This window comes from Tursiops truncatus, chromosome 12, assembly GCF_011762595.2.
Source record: "Tursiops truncatus isolate mTurTru1 chromosome 12, mTurTru1.mat.Y, whole genome shotgun sequence".
Classification (NCBI taxonomy): Eukaryota; Metazoa; Chordata; class Mammalia; order Artiodactyla; family Delphinidae; genus Tursiops; species Tursiops truncatus.
In genome coordinates, this window is record NC_047045.1 from 58,674,009 (window position 1) to 58,694,589 (window position 20,581).

The window sequence follows — 20,581 nt, forward strand, 5'->3', positions numbered from 1 at the left end:
GTTATACTGAACTAAAAATATATATTAAATAAGGGATCTTCAAACAGAAACACACATAAAACAAGATTACATATGGATCAGTAGACAAAAATATTGTAACCAGAGGCTCACAGGAACCTAACCCTTTATTTTCTCTAGGAGCAGTGGTTCGCTATTCACTAATTCAGTGTTTGCAGCAACTTTATAGAGCATAACTATTGCAAATAGCAAGAATTGACTATATGTACACATACATAAGTCTACATACATAATATATAATACTTATACATGTATATATAAATAAGGGATTATACATAAGTGCTATTAATTTCCTACATATGCATATGTATTCATATTCATATATATAGTAATGTTCTGAAATAATGACCCTAAAAATCTCTCTAAATGTAGTTACAACTGCATAGGGTATCATGGGCATTCAATAAAAATATGTGAATTGAAGGAATGACTGGATTGATGGATGGATGGAAGGGAGGAAGTACAGAGACTTGGCAGGCTTCCTTTTAAATTGCTGGTAACACATTTTAACCCATTTGCCAGGCTATCTGATACTTAAAAGCATCCATGTAGTAAATTTCTTGCTATTACTGCCAATAAAACCAATAGCTAGTCATTATTATAATATAGAATCTATAATTAACAAACAGTTATTAATAACATGAGTTATATTAAAACCATCAGCCCAAATCATCTGCCTAATGTCATTCATTTGCAGCTATAGACCACGGTGGAACTAGTATATATATAATACTAGTATGTATATTTGGTATTAGGGTTCAGATCCAGGGGTTTTCTATTGAAGGGTATATGGCATCTTTTCAAATATGAGTTATGGGTCTTATGCTATTTCAATTTAAATGTATGTTTTATTAATTTATTATTTTATCTTAAATCTTTTTTAAAAATTATCATTTTAGGGGTTATATCCAGAATCACATGGCATCATTGACAATAAAATGTATGATGTACACCTCAACAAGAACTTTTCACTCTCTTCAGAGGAGAAAAATAATCCAGTTTGGTGGCATGGACAACCAGTATGTAGCATTCTCCTTGTGGCTCCAAAGTAACCTTCATTTCCCAACGTGACAGTGGATCTCTCTTCTCTCTCCACTTTGAGTTTTACATTATCTTTTTAATTTCTAAGGGCTAGGGGTGGGACAGTGTTTCACCACTATTTATAATTATAATTTGAATCTTTTTAACGTGTATAGTTGTTCACCTAAATTGTCTTCAGTTGAAACTTGGATGTTGTATTATAAACGTATCAACCTGGAAATTACTCAGAAAGATTATCTGTTAACGTTTTTACTCATTCTGTTTTCTAAATCTTTAAAAGGGAAAGAAGAACTGTACAATTTTACCAATTTGAAAAATGATCTTTCTTACTGTCCTATGTTTTTTGATTTTTGAAGTAGATGCCTGGATAATTACTTTTCTGAACTGCAACAAAGACAAATTTTAAATAATTTAAATACATTTTAATAGTTGAATAAATTTTGCAACTGTTAATACTGTTCAGTTTCTCATAAATGGCACCATTTCTACTCAAACTGATTATTCTCTTGACCTCCACTCATTTGAAATTTTCTCTTCTTATAGATCTGGCTGACAGCCATGTATCAGGGTTTAAAAGCTGGTACCTACTTTTGGCCAGGATCAGATGTGGCTATAAATGGCACCTTTCCTTCCATATATAGGACTTACAACAGGTACTAAAGCACCTGCAGATGTGATCTTGTCTAGGCAGGGATGATTAGAATTTTTTGTTGTTGTTGGCTGCGTTGGGTCTTTGTTGCTGTGCGCGGGCTTTCTCTAGTTGCGGTGAGGGGAGGCTACTCTTCGTTGCGGTGCATGGGCTTCTCACTGCAGTGCTTCTCTTGTTGGGGCACACAGACTCTAGGTGTGCGGGCTTTGGTAGTTGTGATGCGCGGGCTTCAGTTGTTGTGGTGCATGGGCTTAGTTGCTCCGCAGCATGCGGGATCGTCCTGGACCAGGGCTCAAACCCGTGTCCCCTGCATTGGCAGGCGGATTCTTAACCACTGTGCTACCAGGGAAGCCCTAGAATTTTTTTTTTTTTTTGGTCTTAATCTTGATGGTAATTTTATTTTTCCAGTTGTTTGGGCCAAACAATCTTGAAGTCAACGTTGATTCCTCTCTCTTACATCCCTCATCCCGTCTGTCAGCAAACCCTTGTGCCTCTAATTCAAAATATTATATGCAGTCTGAGAGCTTTTTATTACCCCCAGCATTAACACTCTGGTCGAGCCGTCATCCTCTTTTGCCTGCACTACTGCAGCTGCCTTTTTACACGTCTCCCTGTTTCTATTTCTGTTCCCTATAATCTATTCTCAGTTTATTAGCCAGAATAATTACTTAAAAGAACAAGTCCAATTATGACACTCTTGTGCACCAAAAACTTCAACGGCTTGCAGTTTAGCAAAGAGTAAAGCCTACAAGGCCCTTGTGGTATGAGCCCTGCTGTGCCCCTGCCTCTCAGACTCCTCTCCAGCTACTTTCCTGGGTTCTGTCACTCTGCTCGAGCCATACTGACCTTTTCGGTGACCCCAGCATACCAGGCTTGCTTCTGCTGTAGGGCCTTTGCACAGGCTGTTCCTCTGCCTGAGACAATCTCACTCCATGTATCTGTACAGCCCGCTCCCTCACCTCCTTCTGGCTGTAGCTCAAAAATTACCTTCTCAGTATTGTCTTAGCCTCATCACACTAAGCTTTCAAATTCAAATTCTCCCACTCCAGTTTCTCAGTGCCCCTTATTCTGGCTCTAGTCTTGCTTTTGTTTTCCCATAGCATTTTTCACCTTTCAATACACTCTGTAATTTATTTATGTGTTAGGCCTATTTATTGTTTGTCTTCCTTGACTAGAATGTAACCTCTAGGAAGGACGCTGTCTTTGGTTTGCTCACTGATAAATTCTGTTTAAAATGAACAAATCATGTCTGACAAAAGATAGTGCACATAAATGCATAAATGAATGAAGTAAATAAAAATCAACAAATTGAACTAATGGATAGTAATTAATGGCCTATTTTAATCGGGGGAACAGTGAAGGAAGGATGGATGAGAAGGAAAGAAAACAATATACATTGAATTTATAGTGAGTCGAGTGTATCTCCATATAGGTGTTGAAAACGGGAATCCCTTTGAGCAGTACTGAATCCCTTTTATAATATATGGACACAAAATATCTGAAAATATCAACCTGCCTTCCTGAGCAGGCATATAATGAAGTTATTTTGATATGATTAATTTTTAAAAATTATTTTTACTTTTCATTTCAGAAGTGTCACATATGAAGAAAGGGTCTTTACATTGTTAAAGTGGCTGGACCTGCCCAAAGCTGAACGGTAATATCTAGTGTCAGGGAAGTGCTGGCACAGCGGGATGTTTGTGGGCATAAAATGAAAGTATTTCTTAGTTTAAATTACCATTTTGGAAAAAAACTTGGCGTTTCCTTTTTACAGGCATTTTTCAAGAATTATTCTTAAAACCAGACATTTAAAGAAACAACTAGTGTGGCAGAGAAAAGAGTCAGCAGAAAGTCATAAAGTAGGAAATACAGAGGGCTGTGGCTCATCAAGAGAGGTCTTAGCAAGAACAAGACAGATTTTCAGCACTGAGTCAGACAAGTGCTTACATCCTGGAAGGTCTCATTTAGTTCCTGCTAGACCACTATCCCTGCCAAAACCAAGCAGAACCACTGAACCACTGGGCCTGGTTGTAGAGAAGGAAAGACCAGAGAAAAAGAGGAGGAAACTGCCACAAAGTTCCAGACCTACAAATCTCCCACACCCAACTTGTACCTTTATTCCAAATGGGTAACGTCTTTCTCTGTTTCAATTTTACCCCTAGACCTGATTTTTATACCATATACGTGGAACAACCTGATTCTGCAGGACATGCTCAGGGACCAGTCAGTGCCGCAGTAAGTTTTTCTTTTTAAACAAAGCTAAAATCATCTAGCCTTCACCCACAGCGTGCAACGTTATTCTTTAATTTCCACTGAATACAAGTGTATTTGATATACATGAAGACATAAAAAGAGTTAAAAGTCTAAATGATTATCTGCTTTCATAACCACAAAATAGTTAAAAGTGTAAAAAGAATATCTGGCTTATTAAGCGCATCTTGATTAATTTGATAACACTTATTGAATACTTAGATGCAGCATTGTTATCTCACATCACGAGAACATCGAGGCTAGATCCCGTGTGTCAACTTAACATGTTAATGTAGCCCATTTCGAGCCATGTCACCTGAAAGTCCATCGTGGAATATATGGCTGTCTATTCAAGCACAGTTCCAATTAGAAGTTCCTTATAATTGGACAATATATTATTGCATCAGGCAGAGTTATTCGCCTTCTAGGCCCCCATTATAATTGAGGTAGACTCTTCAATACTTGTTACTTCATTATCTAAACCATTTTGTATTTACTACAGAAATATAGTTCTTAAATATGATTTTTTTTAAAAAGCAGATTCTCTTCTAAAACCCACTCAAGGCTGCATTGTCTTGGACATGATATAAAGTTGCAAAGGTCCCCACGAGTATGGCGTTTCCTTACCCCATGGAAACTCATTTAACAGTTTTCCCCAGTTGCAATGCAAGCATATTCGTTCTGGCAGCATGACTTAGGTGTTTGTCAGAAATGCCCTTCTTCTTCCTTTTCATTAAATCAAAATGATTTCTAATATAAGCCCTGCTCAAGTCTGACCACTTTGAACCCATTAGTCCTCTTTCATATTCCTACACCACCCTTGAGTGTCTCACAGAATCTAACACTTAATCAGGTTATTCTAAGGGTGAATGGCTTAGTAACTATCTAAAGCATATTCACCATTTCTTCTTTTCCATTTTAATTGTTACCCCTGCTTTATATGATCTGAGAGGAGTTACTCTAATCTGCATTTGTCTGACCCCTACAGCTGACTTTATGTGCCATATCTTTTTCTTCTATCCAATGCTCTAGTTTAGTACCCAAATAAATTTTAAGTGTAATTTGGAAAAGTGCTGCAAAGGGAACGATCAGGTTGCCCTGAGAGGTCTTTAGGGGCTAACCTAGTCTGGGTTGGGGATGGTTAGAAAGTTCTCTGAATAAAAAAAAAGATAAAAATTTCACAAATGGCCTGATTAAGGGAAGAGCTGAGCACATTAGAGGAACAAATGGACAGACAAATGGACAGATAGCTAGACAATATGATAATGGTAAAAATAAGAATAGCAGCTAACTCTTATTGTGTGCTGCTCTGTGCCAGGTACTGTCTGAATTGCTATACGAGGATTATCTCTCACTAGTGTCAGGTGCACTGTGGACCAGGGGAGAGGGCTAAGAGGAAGCTTACAGAAGGAGGCAAGCGCCAAACCATGCGAGTTCTTCTAGGCCATAAGACGTGCAATGGGAAGCACTGAGGCATTTTAATCAGGGAAGGACATGATCAGATCTATGTGAATTTAAATATCACTTTTATCGTGTAAGAGGAATGGGCTAGAGAGAGCAAGGGAAAGTGGGGAGACATGAGTTAGCTTTTACGACATTTCAGGAAAGAGATGATAGTGACTTGGACTGTTGTAGTGGCAACCATCATAGATGGAAGAAGGTATATTTAAGATTCATTTTAGAGATGGACTTGATATGACTTGGTGTGAGATAGGTGATGGGGTGGGGGAATCAATGGTGATTTTCAGGTTTCTAGCATAAGCAGGCAGTTTCCTCCAATAAGACCACTGAAGGGCATCTTCTTGGAGGTGAAGATCATGTTGTGACTGGGGTGCCTGTGACATCCAAATGGAGATGTCCAGAAGGCAACTGAATATGGATTTAAAGCTCAAAGGAGTTGGCGATCAGGTCGTTTGGCAGCATACAGATGGTGCATGGAAGCGGAGATGTCCTAAGGAAAGAAAGAGTGAAGAGTGAAACTAGAAGGATTAAGACAAAGCCTCATTTAAAACTTAAGAAGAGGCCAAACAGATGCAGAAACTGGAAGGCTTTATGGCTTTGCTATCGCTATTGTTAGGAGGCTGGCATCTACTCACTTCACGTTCAGTGCAACGTGCCATCTATGGAGTGTGTACTTTGTGAACAGCTCTGTGCTTAGGAAGCAGGTGATGAGTTTGGTTGCACAGTCCCTTCGCTGCAGGAGCTCCCATGCTCCTGGGGAGACAGACACAGGCACAGATGATTTCTAAACTGTGGAGAGTCCAAAGGTAGCGGGATGCCAGGGTGCCAGGGGAGGACAGAGGAGGAAGTGCTCTGAGTGCAGCCGGGAGGAGTGAGTAGGTGGACTGTGTGAAAGGGAACATAATTATGCTGTGATGACAGGTGGAAACCATGACTCTCACTGGCAAACCAGAGTGCGTGGTGACCCTGAGAATGAGGGTCAGGAAAGTGTCATGGAGTTGATGACAGATTTAGCAGTATATAGAGATGATTTGAGTTAAAGTCCTGCCCTGTCCCTTAGTAACTGTGGGATCAGCAGCATGTCACTTAACTGTTTTAAACCTCAAGTTTCCTGGTCTCTATAGCTGGAAATTCCAATAGCACCTTCCATGAATATTTGCTGAGAGGTTTCATGAGATAATGCACTAACACTCTTAACAGTAATTGGCTTGTAAAAGCCTTTCTCAAAAAAGAAAACAAAAGGCAATCATTGTTATAATAGCACTAAGAAGATTAAACATTTTTCCCAATCCTGTGGGGAAAGTGCTATTATATTTTCTTATTCACTGAAAAAAGATGAGGTTATGTTAGTTAAAAGTTATTCGCTTAAACCTTAAGTCAGTTAAATATACTATATCAATAAAGTGTAGAAAAGTCTAAAAATACAGAAGAATATAAACAATAAAATAAAAATGAACTCCAACTCATTATTCAGAGACAATCACTATTAACTGTACCTTGATATATTTTCTTTTGGTTTTCCATATATGTGACTTTACTATGAAATGCTGAATATATTTAAAAACAAAATTGGATTATGCAATATGTATGGGTGTGTATACAGTTTGGCTTCAATTTTTTAACTTTAGCATTGTACGGTGATCATCTTCCTATGCCATTGTTCTTTAAAAATATTTTTAAAATTATTTTTTATTGGAGTATAGTTGCTTTACAATGTTGTGTTAGTTTCTACTGTACAGCAAAATGAATCAGTTATACATATACATATATTCCCTCTTTTTTGGATTTCCTTCCCATTTAGGTCACCACAGTGCATTAAGTAGAGTTCCCTGTGCTATACAGTATGTTCTCATTAGTTATCTATTTTATACATAGTATCAATAGCGTATATATGTCAATCCCAATCTCCCAATTCCTCCCATCCCCAACCCCTTTCCCCCTTCGTATCCATACATTAGTTCTCTACGTCTGTGTCTCTATTTCTGCTTTGCAAATAAGGTCATCTGTACCATTTTTCTAGATTCCACATATATGCGTTAATATACAATATTTGTTTTTCTCTTTCTGACTTACTTCACTCTGTATGACAGTCTCTAGATCCATCCACATCTCTACAAATGACCCAATTTCGTTCCTTTTTATGGCTGAGTAATATTCCATTGTCGATATGTACCACATCTTCTTTATACATTCCTCTGTTGATGGATATTTAGGTTGCTTAAATATTTTTTAATTGTTATTGAGTATACCTACTAAAGGATATGGTATAATTTTTTTCTTCTATTTAAATTGTAAATAAATAATGTGATGAATATCCTTGTATGTTTCTGGACAAATGCCCAGAAACAGAATTATTAGGTTATAGGGTATGCCCCCTTTAAACTCTCTGGCTACACATTGTCACACTGTTCTCTGGAACACGTGTAACCATTTAGGCTCCTATAGAAGTGTCTGTGGACTCTTCTCCCCAGCACTGGAAATTATCATGAAAACCTTTGCAGTTAAATAATGTTTGAATAATGTTGAAGTTGAACACTTTTTCTCAGGTATTTATTGGCCAGTAGTCTATTTCCCTTTGTAAGGAATATGGTTTAATTTTTTTTTTTTTTTTTTGTCTATAGAAATATAGGGAAGTGGTATTTGGTAAATGTAGTATGGGTGCTGGGCTCTGCTATCCTATTTCAAAACCCAGCAATTTCAGAGAAGGAAATTATTTAATTTTTACTTGATTAGGTAATGGTTTGGTTAATTAAGCCTTAATCCATGAAGATAATCTTAACTCCAATTTTTTTTTTCCTTAGGTAATTCAAGCCTTACAGTTAGTAGATTACACTTTTGGATTGTTGATGGAAGGCCTAAAGCAGAGAAACTTAGTCAATTGTGTCAATATAATCCTCTTGGCTGACCATGGTATGCTTTCTTTAAAATCATATTTTATCATTGCTTAAATCTTATCACTTTGGGGGGCATACAGAAAAATAGAGATTTTTAAAAGTCTATTTCTAGACCTAGAAGCTCTTAAATGAGCAAAGAATGAGCTTTGTAGTAGGCTGTGATGAATAGAGGACTAAAATTTATACTTTTAGTTTAATTATTCTAACATTCACTCTGAAAAATCTATCCATACACTTAATTTTCTATATATTTGGAGTTAGTAGTACTTAACAAGGATGTGGCTGGGCTGTCATCATAAAAAGTGTCTTCTTTTCAGTGAATGATTCATTCATATAGATTGGCTGCAGTTTGCTGAATTGGCTAGTTTTACCATGTTCTGTGTATTTTTTTGGTCATGTGAATAGACTTCTATAAAGTCCTGTCACTCCACATTTCTCTGCTTGAGGGTAGTTCTCCATTTCCGTCAACCTGAATATTAAAAGAAGTGAGACAGACGTCATGCCCTCTGCAACCTCACTTTTAAAGTACTCATTCATTCAACAAATATTTTTTAAGTGCTAACTCAGTGCCAAGTATTTTCCTTGATGTGGTGTGGTAGGAAGTACGTAAAGCAGAAGTGGACCTTTTCTAGACAGGGTAATCTAGATGGGGTGAGAAGAGGAAAAGGGACACGTCTGCAGAATATTGTTTATATCTTACAACAAGATAATGTGAGACATAGTAATTTATTTTAAGTTTCTAAAATGGTTCCCTAATACTTTGACCCATTGTTTTAAAATTGAAGAAAATATTTTAATGCATATTTTGTTAAAAAATTATAAAATATAAAAATAATAAAATGAATGGTAAAAATAATAAAAATATGGATGGAGTCTGAAGAATCTTCAAATAAAAAAGGTTTAACTACCAATTCTTTTTTAAAGCATATGCTTCTTATATAAATTTAAATAATACACTTATGAAAAGTAAAAATTATCTAGACTTTGTTCTCTTGCTTAATGTATTGTTTTATAAAAATGCATGTTATTTTTTGATTTAAAAATATATCATGTTGCTTTATGTAAAATCAGATGTTATAAAGGTTTAATTAGCTTCCTACAGAGAACTTTCTTCTTCGAAATTACTTTAACAGATCTACATTGAACAGATGATCTGTTTATAATTCCTATCTGTTCTTCTCTTATAAACATGATCCTTGTCTTCCACTGCCAGGATTTTCAAGGCCTGCTAATTAGAATAAAATAATTGAGTAAATTGTAAAGGTTCTCAGTCAAACTTGGTTTGAGATCTGTAACATAAAATATCTCCTATTTGATCTGATCAAAGACAACCGATCGTTACCATCTTATACATTCAGTGAATAATTTTTTTTTTTAATTCAGGAATGGATCAGACTTATTGTGACAAAGTAGAATATATGACTAATTATTTTTCCCAAACAAACTTCTACATGTATGGAGGACCTGCCCCCCGCATCAGGACTCTGAATATACCTCATGATTTTTTTACTTGTAAGTATGAAGATGACCACAGAAAAAAATAAAGGTAATACTGAAAGCGAATAACCATAGCCTCCTGATTCTGAGGATGCAGGGATTCCCAGGCCCCCTCTTCTCACCTCTTGGGAAGACCACACAGAAGCAAATGAGAAAATCCCATGTTTAATTACAGTCTGTCATTAAAGTCTATGGTAATATCTAATATTGTTAAGTTAAAATATACTCCATTCTTAAATGCTAAAATAATTCTTTGCTTAAAGTACTTTTTTACTTAATTTTACCAGATCACAGTCATTAATAAATGTCTGTGTCAAATTCACCTGAATTGTTTATATTTTTTTGCAGTTGTCAGGTATCAGTTGTAATGTGATTTACTTCTTTTTCTTTTGAAACAGTTAATTCTGAAGAAATTGTTAGGAACCTCAGTGTAAGTATACAGTCTTCTAATGCATATGTTTAAATTAATGGATGTCTTTAATCTAAGTTTCAAGAAAGCTGTATTCTATATTTTCGAGTCCAAGCCATTTGTAGTTTATTTCTTAAACCTCCATCAACTTTATTTTAAATTCCTGTCAGTTGGTTTTACCTTAGCTGTTTTTATTTTGGAGTTGACACCGCCATTGGAAATTTGTTTGGGTATCGGAGGCACTCACTCCTGAATTGAATGGGCTGATGTTTCATTCAAAGGAGCTGGGCTAGTGAGCTTCAGGTGGCATCATTTTTCATATTTTTTGTATGATCTAATATTGGAAAACAGTGAAGCACAGATATTATAGATCTTTTTGTACAGGTCAGAAAAATCAACTCCCTTAAGTATAATTGCAACTGCTTTTGATTGGTTCTTGTATCCCAGGTTGTAAGTAAATAAGCAGGACAAATTCCAGATAGCTTAAAGCGGTCAAAATATTAAAATATTTAATATTTTTAATATTAAATGAAATATTTATTTGTTTTATATTATATATAAAACCACCATTATATTAAATGAAATATTTAATATTAATAAAATATTCTTCTATGGTGGTTTTAATGGTTCTATGTTTAAAGTATATTTGCAAATATACATCTATTATATGGATTCATGAGTTTACCATGGCTTGGGATAGGGCTAGATTTATTTACATATAGGCGATATGCAAACATAGTAAAAACTGTGAGAATAAAATGTGAATCATTGAACGCTGAAAATGTGAATAAGGAAACGCTGGGGAAAGAGTGGTTACTATAACCTGGGACCCACTGCAATTTTGAAGTAAGAATGAATGCTTGAGCAGAAATTCTTTAGTGTTAGTCACTCCTTTTGTCTCTTACACCTAATATTCTGATCTTGAGTAAGCATGATGGGTCATCTCACTCCCTACTGGTGAAGGTGGTGAAGGGTGTACCTGGAATGTGCCCATGCTGACTGGAAGGGTAGTGGAGAATTTCCAGCAAATGGACTCTCTAAATCCACATATCATTTTCCCTTTTTTCCATCACCTCATGATCCATATAGCTGTAGTCCTATTGGTGAAATGATGGCAAATGTCTAATAATCCTAGTGGCGCAAAGGGATTGGATACCGCAGGCTTTGGAAATCCATTACATGGCATCACAGATAGGACCAGGCCTGGAGCTGCAGAGCCCTGAGGAAATGGACTATCATTTTATGAAGTAGCCCATTATTCCCAGGGAAAAGTTCCAAGTGGTAGTACAATATTTCTAGGAATGCTGATTTGTGGGCCTATATTGAGCTTATATTGGACAAACATAACCAAACACGAAGTGGCAAGTTCCACACATTCTGGCTGCATGACAGACAGCAGCATCAACTTTGTTCTTAGATAAAAGGACCAAAATTATATCTCAACTCTAGCATCTTCATCTCAAATTCTCAGATGCAAAGAATAACCCCATACTTCTTCAGAGGTTGGCAGTGTACCACAAGTTTTCTCTGGATTTACTCGGGCTGTACATCCAGTCAGCAAAGTGTGCCTCATCAAATGATCGGCGGTCCTTAAGGGCACATTCTAGTCCCTTGGACCTTTGAGGAAGCTGCGTCCTCAGCAGCTGCCACAGTGTGCTTGCCTGGAAGTTACAAAAATAGCGGCTTAAGAAAGAAGTAATGATAAATGAAAACGTAGAAAAATAAGAAGACTGGAAAAGTAGGCAAGAAAAAAAAATATCTGGCAGAAATATCTGTGCAATAAATAAGTTTCTCTGCCCTTTTTCATTCTATAACTCTCTTCACTCTCCTACTCTCTGTATTTCTTTTAAATTTTTAAAATCAATTTTGTAGTGTCTCTTCTTTTTCTTATGCAAATTGAACATGAGATAATAGTGACACAGACTTGAAATATTTATGAGATTGTTGAGGCTTAAAATAAATAAGAAACTGAGCAAGTAGAAAACAATTCATTTCCCCTTATCCTCACCTGTATTTTTTTTTTTCTGTTGTTTCTCAAAAAAGTCGAGGGAGAAAAAGGTTCTTTGTAGTTCTATTTCTCATTTGCTCACTTTTTTTACATGTATAGATACCAGTATGATTTGCACCTTTACCAAGTTTTTAAATACGCCATCTAGTTAACAGCAGTTATTATTAAGAAATAAAATTTCATTCCAGTTTGTGAAGAGACCCATGAATTTTTCACAAGTGGGAGAACTGGACTAGATTTCAAAAACTATTGACTTGATTTGAAAATTAAGCAAATGTAGGTTATTTAAAGGGTAAATTGAGTCAATTGTGAAGGGATTTTTGGTGCAATTTAACTAATTTAAAAATTTTTTACTCATATTTATTAATGTCTATATAAGACTTTTCATGTATAATTTAGACTCCAAATTTGTAATTGCCACTCTAAATACAAACTTATATTTATTCTCTGTCGAAAAAGGAGGGGAGATTTATGGTGGTTTAATGTATATATACAAGAATAAAACTTCAGACAGCAAACAATATAATTTACATCATATGTTAAATTAGAACTTAAATATTGTTGCCACAATTAAAAACAATATAACTAGAGAATGTAACTACACATAATCAGTTTAATGTTCCTATTTTATTAGCCAGGCTTAAATCCTCTTACTTTTAAAAAGTGTTTAACAAATCATCTTAGGAGGTGAAATTGTTGAATTAGTTTGCATATCTTATAGGTGTCATGAAGAAATAATTTACCTCTTTTGCAGTGCCGAAAACCTGATCAGCATTTCACACCCTATTTGACTCCTGATTTGCCAAAACGCCTACACTATGCCAAAAATGTCAGAATTGACAAAGCTCATCTTCTGATGGATCGACAGTGGCAGGCTGTGAGGTCTGTGTGTCTGTTAACTTATCTCATAATATTTTTTTTTTTGCGGTACGTGTGCCTCTCACTGCTGTGGCCTCTCCCATTGCGGAGCACAGGCTCCGGACGCGCAGGCTCAGCGGCCATGGCTCACGGGCCCAGCCGCTCCGCGGCATGTGGGATCTTCCCGGACCGGGGCACGAACCCGCGTCCCCTGCATCGGCAGGCGGACTCTCAACCACTGTGCCACCAGGGAAGCCCTCTCGTAATACTTTTAACAGCCATCTTTCATTATAAATTTCCCTGACCTTACCCTGCTATTATGATCACATGAATTTTCCTGAGTATGACAATTTCTTGACCTTTTATATGCTATCTAGCACTTCTGTATTTGAAATGACTGTTACGAGGTTGCCCGTCTTAGCCTACTAATCTTTACAATGTAGATGAGAATGAGGAAGAAGGCTGACTGTCGAGAGATTATCAGAACCAGCACATTCTTAACCACTGAGACCACTGTGGTCTCCTTTAGGTGGCAGACAGGATATAAAGATGGCATCAGTTGTCTCAGAGGCTGGTAATGAGTAATGAATTAGATAGCTCTTTAAGTTCGTTGTCATCTTTGTGGTTTTTCTGAAGGAGCATGCTTATGGCTGTAAGGCCAAGCTAACCAATTAGTTGTAACATTTCTTTTTTTCTAGCTATAATTGTGATTCATATTGATCATTGAGCATTTGCAAAATATAAGGCCATTTTGAGAAAATATAAAGCATTCTGAATCATTCTATCCCCAAATAACCAATTAATTAATTGACTCAACAAAATGTTCTTGATGCTTGCTATATGTGTACGAAACCCTGTTCTAGGCATTTGGGATACAGGAATTATTCCTGCCCTCCTTGTCAAATGGAGAAGCCTGATAATAAGCCAGTAAACAAATAAATACACACTATCTGGTAGTTTAACTCACATTCCCTATTTTTGTATTTTATTCCAGTATTTTTTCCATATGCATAAGTGGATATAAATAAAAGATATGTTTAGTAAAGGAAGAGGAGACAAAGGAAGAGAGGAAGTTGGGCTCTAACATAGTAAATGTGTGCAGGATGAGGAAATGGAGATTTGCTAGGGTCTATTCACTGAGATAACAGGAAAGCCAAGCAGGGCACCGCTAGGCCAGGGAGTGTGCAGTTTAACACGTGGCCACTAGATGACACTAGCCTTTCTTCTTGGAATTGGAGTTTCATAGCCCTTTGGCTTAGAAGGCTGTCCTGTGGGTCAGGACAGCATTCTCTAAAAGAAGATTAAATTACGTGAGATAAATTAAGCTTTACTAACATTAAATATATAATATTTTTAGCAGTGTGTGTATGTAATATATAAATGTGAGTGAGTTCTCCAGATATTTACTGTTGAGGGTATGAGATCAAAGGAGTTAGGAGACCAATGGTGCAACATGAGAAGGTGCCCATCAGTTCAACAACATGGACTATGGGTTATAGAAGGAGAGCCCAGCCACCAGGATACCTCTGGGTTTCACACATTAATATTCAGTCTCAAATTGTGAGCTTTGTACATGTACTAGCTAGCAGTCAGATGTACATAGAGCAGCAGCCCCAGAGTTCAAGTCCCGGCTCCGCACCTAGTTTGTTGTGAGAACTTGCCCAGATAAATATCTCAGGTCTTCATTTGTCTCATCTGTAACACAAGACGAACCTGGTTTTACTATTCTCTTGCTATTCGTATACAACGTAAACTAACTTACATCAGAAGAAATGCTGACTACAGCCCCAATCAGAGCAACAGGAAGTCTCATCTGATTAAGTCCTGGGTGTATCCTACCTCCAACCCTTAACACATGAGTCTCAGGCTACCTATTTTCTAAGTTAAAATATGTCATCTTTAGTTATAATGTTCAATATTTGATAACTAGGTTACCTTTTCAAATTATAGCAAATTTAGTGTAATCTATTTTCCTCCTTTTCCTCCTTATTTTGCCCTTTATAAAATGTGTTAGATTTTACTAATTTGGGGAAACCCAATTATTTGAAACTAGTTGAAGTAATGTTAAAGTTCCCTTTTAGATAACATGAATAATAGCTTTTTATGTTATGACTGGAAACTGACAAATCATCGATTTGTCCAGGCACATTTCTAAGAAATGGAGATGGGCACAGTCCCCACCCGAAGGATCTTCACCCAGGGAGGGAGGATGACAACAGTTATAATCAGGTGTAACAACTGTTGCACTGGGATCAAGTACAAGGCACAAGGAAACAAAGAGTGATTTCACACCCCAGGTGCGGATGCCAGAGAATGTCAGAGAACGCTTCCTCATAGGTGTGATTCCTGCTCTGGGTTTTGAAGGCTCAGGATGGGTTAGGCTAAATGCTGTCACATAAGTGGGTCTCCCTGTGCAGTTGTCTAGTCTGTGCATTGTACAGAGGCACTCAACCAAGGAGACGAGTGGGAGCGGGAATCTAACCCTTGTTCAGCTCACCAAGCCTGGACAGGCTGTGTCTGCAGAGGAGAAGGACCCCTTTTCCTTACTGGAAGGCACACCTCTGCTTGCCACACCTTGAGCACTGCCAGGCTGTGTCTTCTCAGATTTGCTTCTTTCTCTGAATTCTCTGCTCAGAGCAGTGGAGCACCTTTTTTTTTTAAATTATTTTTTTATATTTATTTTTGGTTGCATTGGGTCTTCGTTGCTGCGTGTGGACTTTCTCTAGTTGTGGCGAGTGGGGGCTGCTCTTCACTGCGGTGCGCAGGCTTCTCATTGCAGTGGCTTCTCTTGTTGCAGAGCACGGGCTCTAGGCACACGGGCTTCAGTAGTTGTTACAGCACACAGGCTCAGCAGTTGTGGCTCGCGGGCTCTAGAGCACAGGCTTAGTAGTTGTGGCACACAGGCTCAGTAGCTGTGGCTCGCGGACTCTAGAGTGCAGGCTCAGTAGTTGTGGCACACAGGTTTAGTTGCTCCGCGGCATGTGGGATCTTCCCGGACCAGAGTTCGAACCCGTGACTCCTGCATTGGCAGGCGGATTCTTAACCACTGCGCTACCAGGGAAGTCCCTTTTTTTTTTTTTTTTTAAGTCAGTAGCAGCTCTGGGGCAAGGAAAGGTAGAAACAGAGGGTCAGGTTTCCAGGCAGAGGGACTAGATTCCATGAATTGCAAGTAGTTCCGTTTTGCTAGAGCACTTAGTGAATGAAGCTGCCTTCATTCAGGTCCTCCTGCATGAAGGACCTTATCTGTCAGGACTAAAGAGTGTGACTTTGTGAAAAGAGTAGGAGACCACTGGGAGATACAAGGTGGCTGGAGGTGAATATATTGGGATTTGCATTTCTGAGAGCTCACTCCAGCTGCCATATGGAGGAGGATGGTCAAGCAAGTGGCAGGGAGGCCAGTTAGAAAGATGTGTTGTGACCCAGTCTTCAGCGTGATGACAGCCCCAAGGGAGGCTGTGGAGCTGTAGTGGATGGCAAAACTAGTCAGCACACTTTTGGGAAAGTATGGTGAACTTATGACCCAGATTTTCCAGAATAGTACCAGTTCATTATATTCTGTCTTCCATTTGTACTCATTAAAATATATGTTTCCATTTCCAGCAGGGACATATAGGGTTAAATACAATTAGGGGTGTGTGTATGTGTATGAGTTATGTGGGAAGATTTTGGAGTTCAGAGTCAGGATAACCAATTCAGGTCAGATCTAGCTTAGAATGGTGGCAGTAGAGGAAAGCGAGGGAAATGTGACAGGTACGACAGAGAAAGATAGGACTTGGCACCTAACTGGGTATCAGGAGAGAAGACTTGCTCATTGCCCGTGTGTGTCATGTCCCAGCTGTGGCAGAGGAACGGGGCCTTAATTTTGACTTTATTAATTAGACATGGAGAAGATAAAAGAGATTTGTTCCAAAAGATTTTAGATAGTACTTGGAAGTTGAGCTAAATTATGAAAGATAAAATCAACTCATCTTTTCCAATTGCCAGCTTCCATTTTTCCATATGTAATTTCCAGAGGCAAATTAATGGTTGGAAAGCTTGAATGTGAGCAATTAGAAAAGCAGACTTCTAAAGTTTTCACTTGGAAAGCAATAAAAAAGAGAGGTTTTTCTAACAATATTTTTATCTTTTGCTTCCAAATATGGTTTTGTAATACTAAAGTTTTCTAATGAAGATGGGTTAGGGATTGGAAATATAAAAACAAACCAACAAAAACTAGATTTATCTGAAAACAGAAAGATAAAGGATCAATTTTAGAGAATTTTACCTATGGCTTAGTTCAAAAGACCTTTCCTTTCTCTCATTAATGAATACTCTAGCTTCCCACACAGAATTTAAAACTTAATTATACTCAATCAAATAGCTCCAGTAATCTTGGGGAACCAAATATATATGGAATAAGTATAAAATATTTTTTAGAACAAGTTTTACCTCATACCATCAATTTTATTGGCATTAACTAAGATGACATGAACTGGCACCTCAGAGTAACTGAACTTAAACCCCCTATTAAAAGGACTACTCTTGCTTTCCCCATTCTGGGTGGTACTTAGTTTCTCCTTTCTTCCCTCTATTGGGTAGAGTTGAGTGTGGCCTTGTGAGTTTTGTGATTTATTTTTTATTTTGTGATTTATTTTTATTTTTTTATTTAACCTGAGTGAGAATCAGTTATGAATTTTTTAAAAGTTGATTTTTTAAGACACTAAAGTCCTGCTCTCAATTAGGGTTACAATGTAAAAAACAAAAACTGTGCCTGTGTGTGTGTGTGTGTGTGTGTGTGTGTGTGTGTGTGTGTGTGTATTTGCCCAGGGGTTGGGAGCTGGGCATTGGGGAAACAAATGAGAGATATTTTTTAAGGCCAACATTTGGAAATATTAGTCATTTTCCCTTTAGGGGCCTAATTTGAACCTGTATAACATTATTGCTTTAAAAAAATCTAGGTTCCTTTATCACTATTTTGTTTTCAAGTATAAAAACTAACTACATATAAAATTGCTAATACTGCTCAATTCAAAGACTAAAATGTGAAAATGTAGGCAAAATACAAATGAATTAAATTTGAAAAGTCTTTCAAGTAATAGAACAACAACCTATGGAAGAAAATCCCAAAAGTTAAAACTAAACTCTGACTTTACAGAATATACTGGCTTTTCCTTCCCAAGTATTATAATTAACTTGCCCTGAGTATTCTCTATTCATATTTTCATATTATTTCCCTAGATATCTCTGACCTAAAATAGGAATTGATATTTTTTCCCAGTTCCAAAGATTTATTTTTAAAGCACTGAAACGCTTAACATAATATATTAATCAAACTACTCTTAATCACACAGACATGGATGTGTAAATGTACAGGTAAGCCCGAAGACAAAGTTTTTAAAAATCAGTGCCTTTGTATATCCTTCTTTTAATATTTAAAAGCCAAATACTTTGAATTCTATTTATAGATACTGGAATTCTCCTTCCTTCTCTCCTACTACTCTTTGTTCCTCTGTGGCTCTGAATTTGAGCACGAAAATAAATATATTTATGCTGTTGTTGACAGAAAATTTTACTTATATAAAAGGAGAGGCTACATCAAAATCCACTAACGCTCAGTTTGCAATAAGGTCTCATATTAATAGATTCATCAGAGTGTAATAATATTATTTCTTTATAGGACTAAACCATTTTCATCCTGTGGAGGAGGCAACCATGGTTATAACAATGAGTTTAAGAGCATGGAGGTAACTTACTGCTTTTTTTTTAAACAAATATTTATTGAGCACCTACTTTGTGACAGACAATGTTCAGGACTCTTGAATACCTTTGTGAACAACACAGATAAAGACCCCTGCCCTCATGAAGTTTTCATTCTAACAGATGGATATAGCCAATTGACATAACAGAGCAATGTATGGCTGGTATGTTAGGAGATAAGTGCTACGGGAAATAAAGAAAAAGTAAAGCAGGGTAGGTGGAAATTGGGGGTGTTTTGGGGTGACATGGGGGCAGGGTGCAACTTTAACTAAGATGGAGATGGTAAGATTCATTGAGATGACGGCTGAGCAGAGACTTGAAGAAGGTGCAAGAATTAACCTTTCAAGTATTCAGGGGACAGGTGTCCAAGGCAGAAGAAACAGCCAGTGTCAAGGGCCTAAGATGGGAACGTGTCTGATATGTTGGAGGTGAGAGAACTTTTGTTAGGCTGTTAGGATATTAGACCATGGCTGCTGCTGATTGGAGAGGAAAGAGGGAGAGTTAGTTTGATATGTTAAATTCAAGGTATTTATTAGGCATGCAAGTGGAGATGTTACATATAGGCAATTAGAGAGTCTACCTAAAGGGATAGAAAAATTGAGTTTTGGGTATATAAATTATTTCGAAGATATGTGACTAGATAACATTCTCAGGGATTGAGTGTAGGTGGAGAAGAAGAGCAAGTACTGAGCCTTAAGCACTTTTCCTTGAAGAGATTGGGAGACAAAGAGTTACTAGCAAAGAGACCTAGGGGTAGAGCCAGTGAGGGAAGAAGAAAACCAGGAAAGTGTGTTGTCCTTGGAGCCCAGGGAGGAAACTATTTGAAAGAGCCCATGAGTAAAGTGTAGCCAATATTCCCCCCTCAGTAAAGCTTCATGATTTTGCAACCTGATTGTCTTATCTAGTTCCATTTGTCACACACACACACACACACACACACACACACACACACACGCCCCTTTCCAAAGAAAGAAAAATGTGTTAGGCTGTATATGAATATACTGCCTCTTAACATTGTCATGATGAATTATATCTCTTTGTAAATACTTGAGAAGTTTCTGCCTTCTCTATTAATTAGGGTACTATTTGATAATTGAGTTAATTACTGCGAGAAAAACCTATGCCTCCAATTCTTTGCTGATTATCTTGGGAAAATATATATGTGTATATTTATATTCCTGTAGCCTGAAGAGAATTGCCTATCCGTGTTTGATACTGTTCTTCTAGATATTTAGAATCTAAAACAAATTAGATCTGTTATAAATAATATAAGGTTACCTTTAATTATTTAAACATAAATAAAAATATTTAGGTCTCTTCATCTTAAAAGTAAATAAGAGATGTCTTTGAGAAATCAGTGAGCAAGTATAAGTTGTGCAAAAATATTTAATACTTAGAAATGTCAACATTTTTTGTCATGTAGTAGTAACATATGTGAACAATGATAAGAAAGGAGTATAAAAAGAATATATGATGTTGTATGATGAATGTCTAATTTCTGTTGTCCAGATGTTGTAGAATTGTGCAGGCATCGGTTGTCCAGTGTTGCTTGTATTCTCCTAGTCTGTTGACATAGGAGGTGCTATGGAAGCAGGTGGATTTAGAAGTAAACACAGTATGGATTATATTTGATTGGACTTGGTACAACATCTCAGGTGGAAACGTTGCAAAAATCATTTTCAAAGCTGGAAAGCAGCCAATATTTTACGATAACTATAAATGGAGCATTTAAAAATTGTGAATCACTATATTGCACACCT

At 37.0% G+C, this 20,581-nt stretch overlaps 1 protein-coding gene across 1 annotated transcript in view; it reads left to right on the top strand.

Annotated features, from left to right (window-relative positions):
• The window catches only part of ENPP3 (ectonucleotide pyrophosphatase/phosphodiesterase 3), an 81,312-nt gene that overhangs the window by 37,314 nt on the left and 23,417 nt on the right, over positions 1-20,581 (top strand). Inside the window, exons 9-17 of the mRNA XM_004313332.4 lie at positions 918-1,037; positions 1,603-1,712; positions 3,300-3,365; positions 3,871-3,943; positions 8,221-8,329; positions 9,697-9,825; positions 10,209-10,240; positions 12,982-13,109; positions 18,742-18,808. Of these exons, the coding sequence (XP_004313380.2) occupies positions 918-1,037; positions 1,603-1,712; positions 3,300-3,365; positions 3,871-3,943; positions 8,221-8,329; positions 9,697-9,825; positions 10,209-10,240; positions 12,982-13,109; positions 18,742-18,808 (834 nt within the window). The remainder of the gene's footprint in view (positions 1-917; positions 1,038-1,602; positions 1,713-3,299; positions 3,366-3,870; positions 3,944-8,220; positions 8,330-9,696; positions 9,826-10,208; positions 10,241-12,981; positions 13,110-18,741; positions 18,809-20,581) is intronic.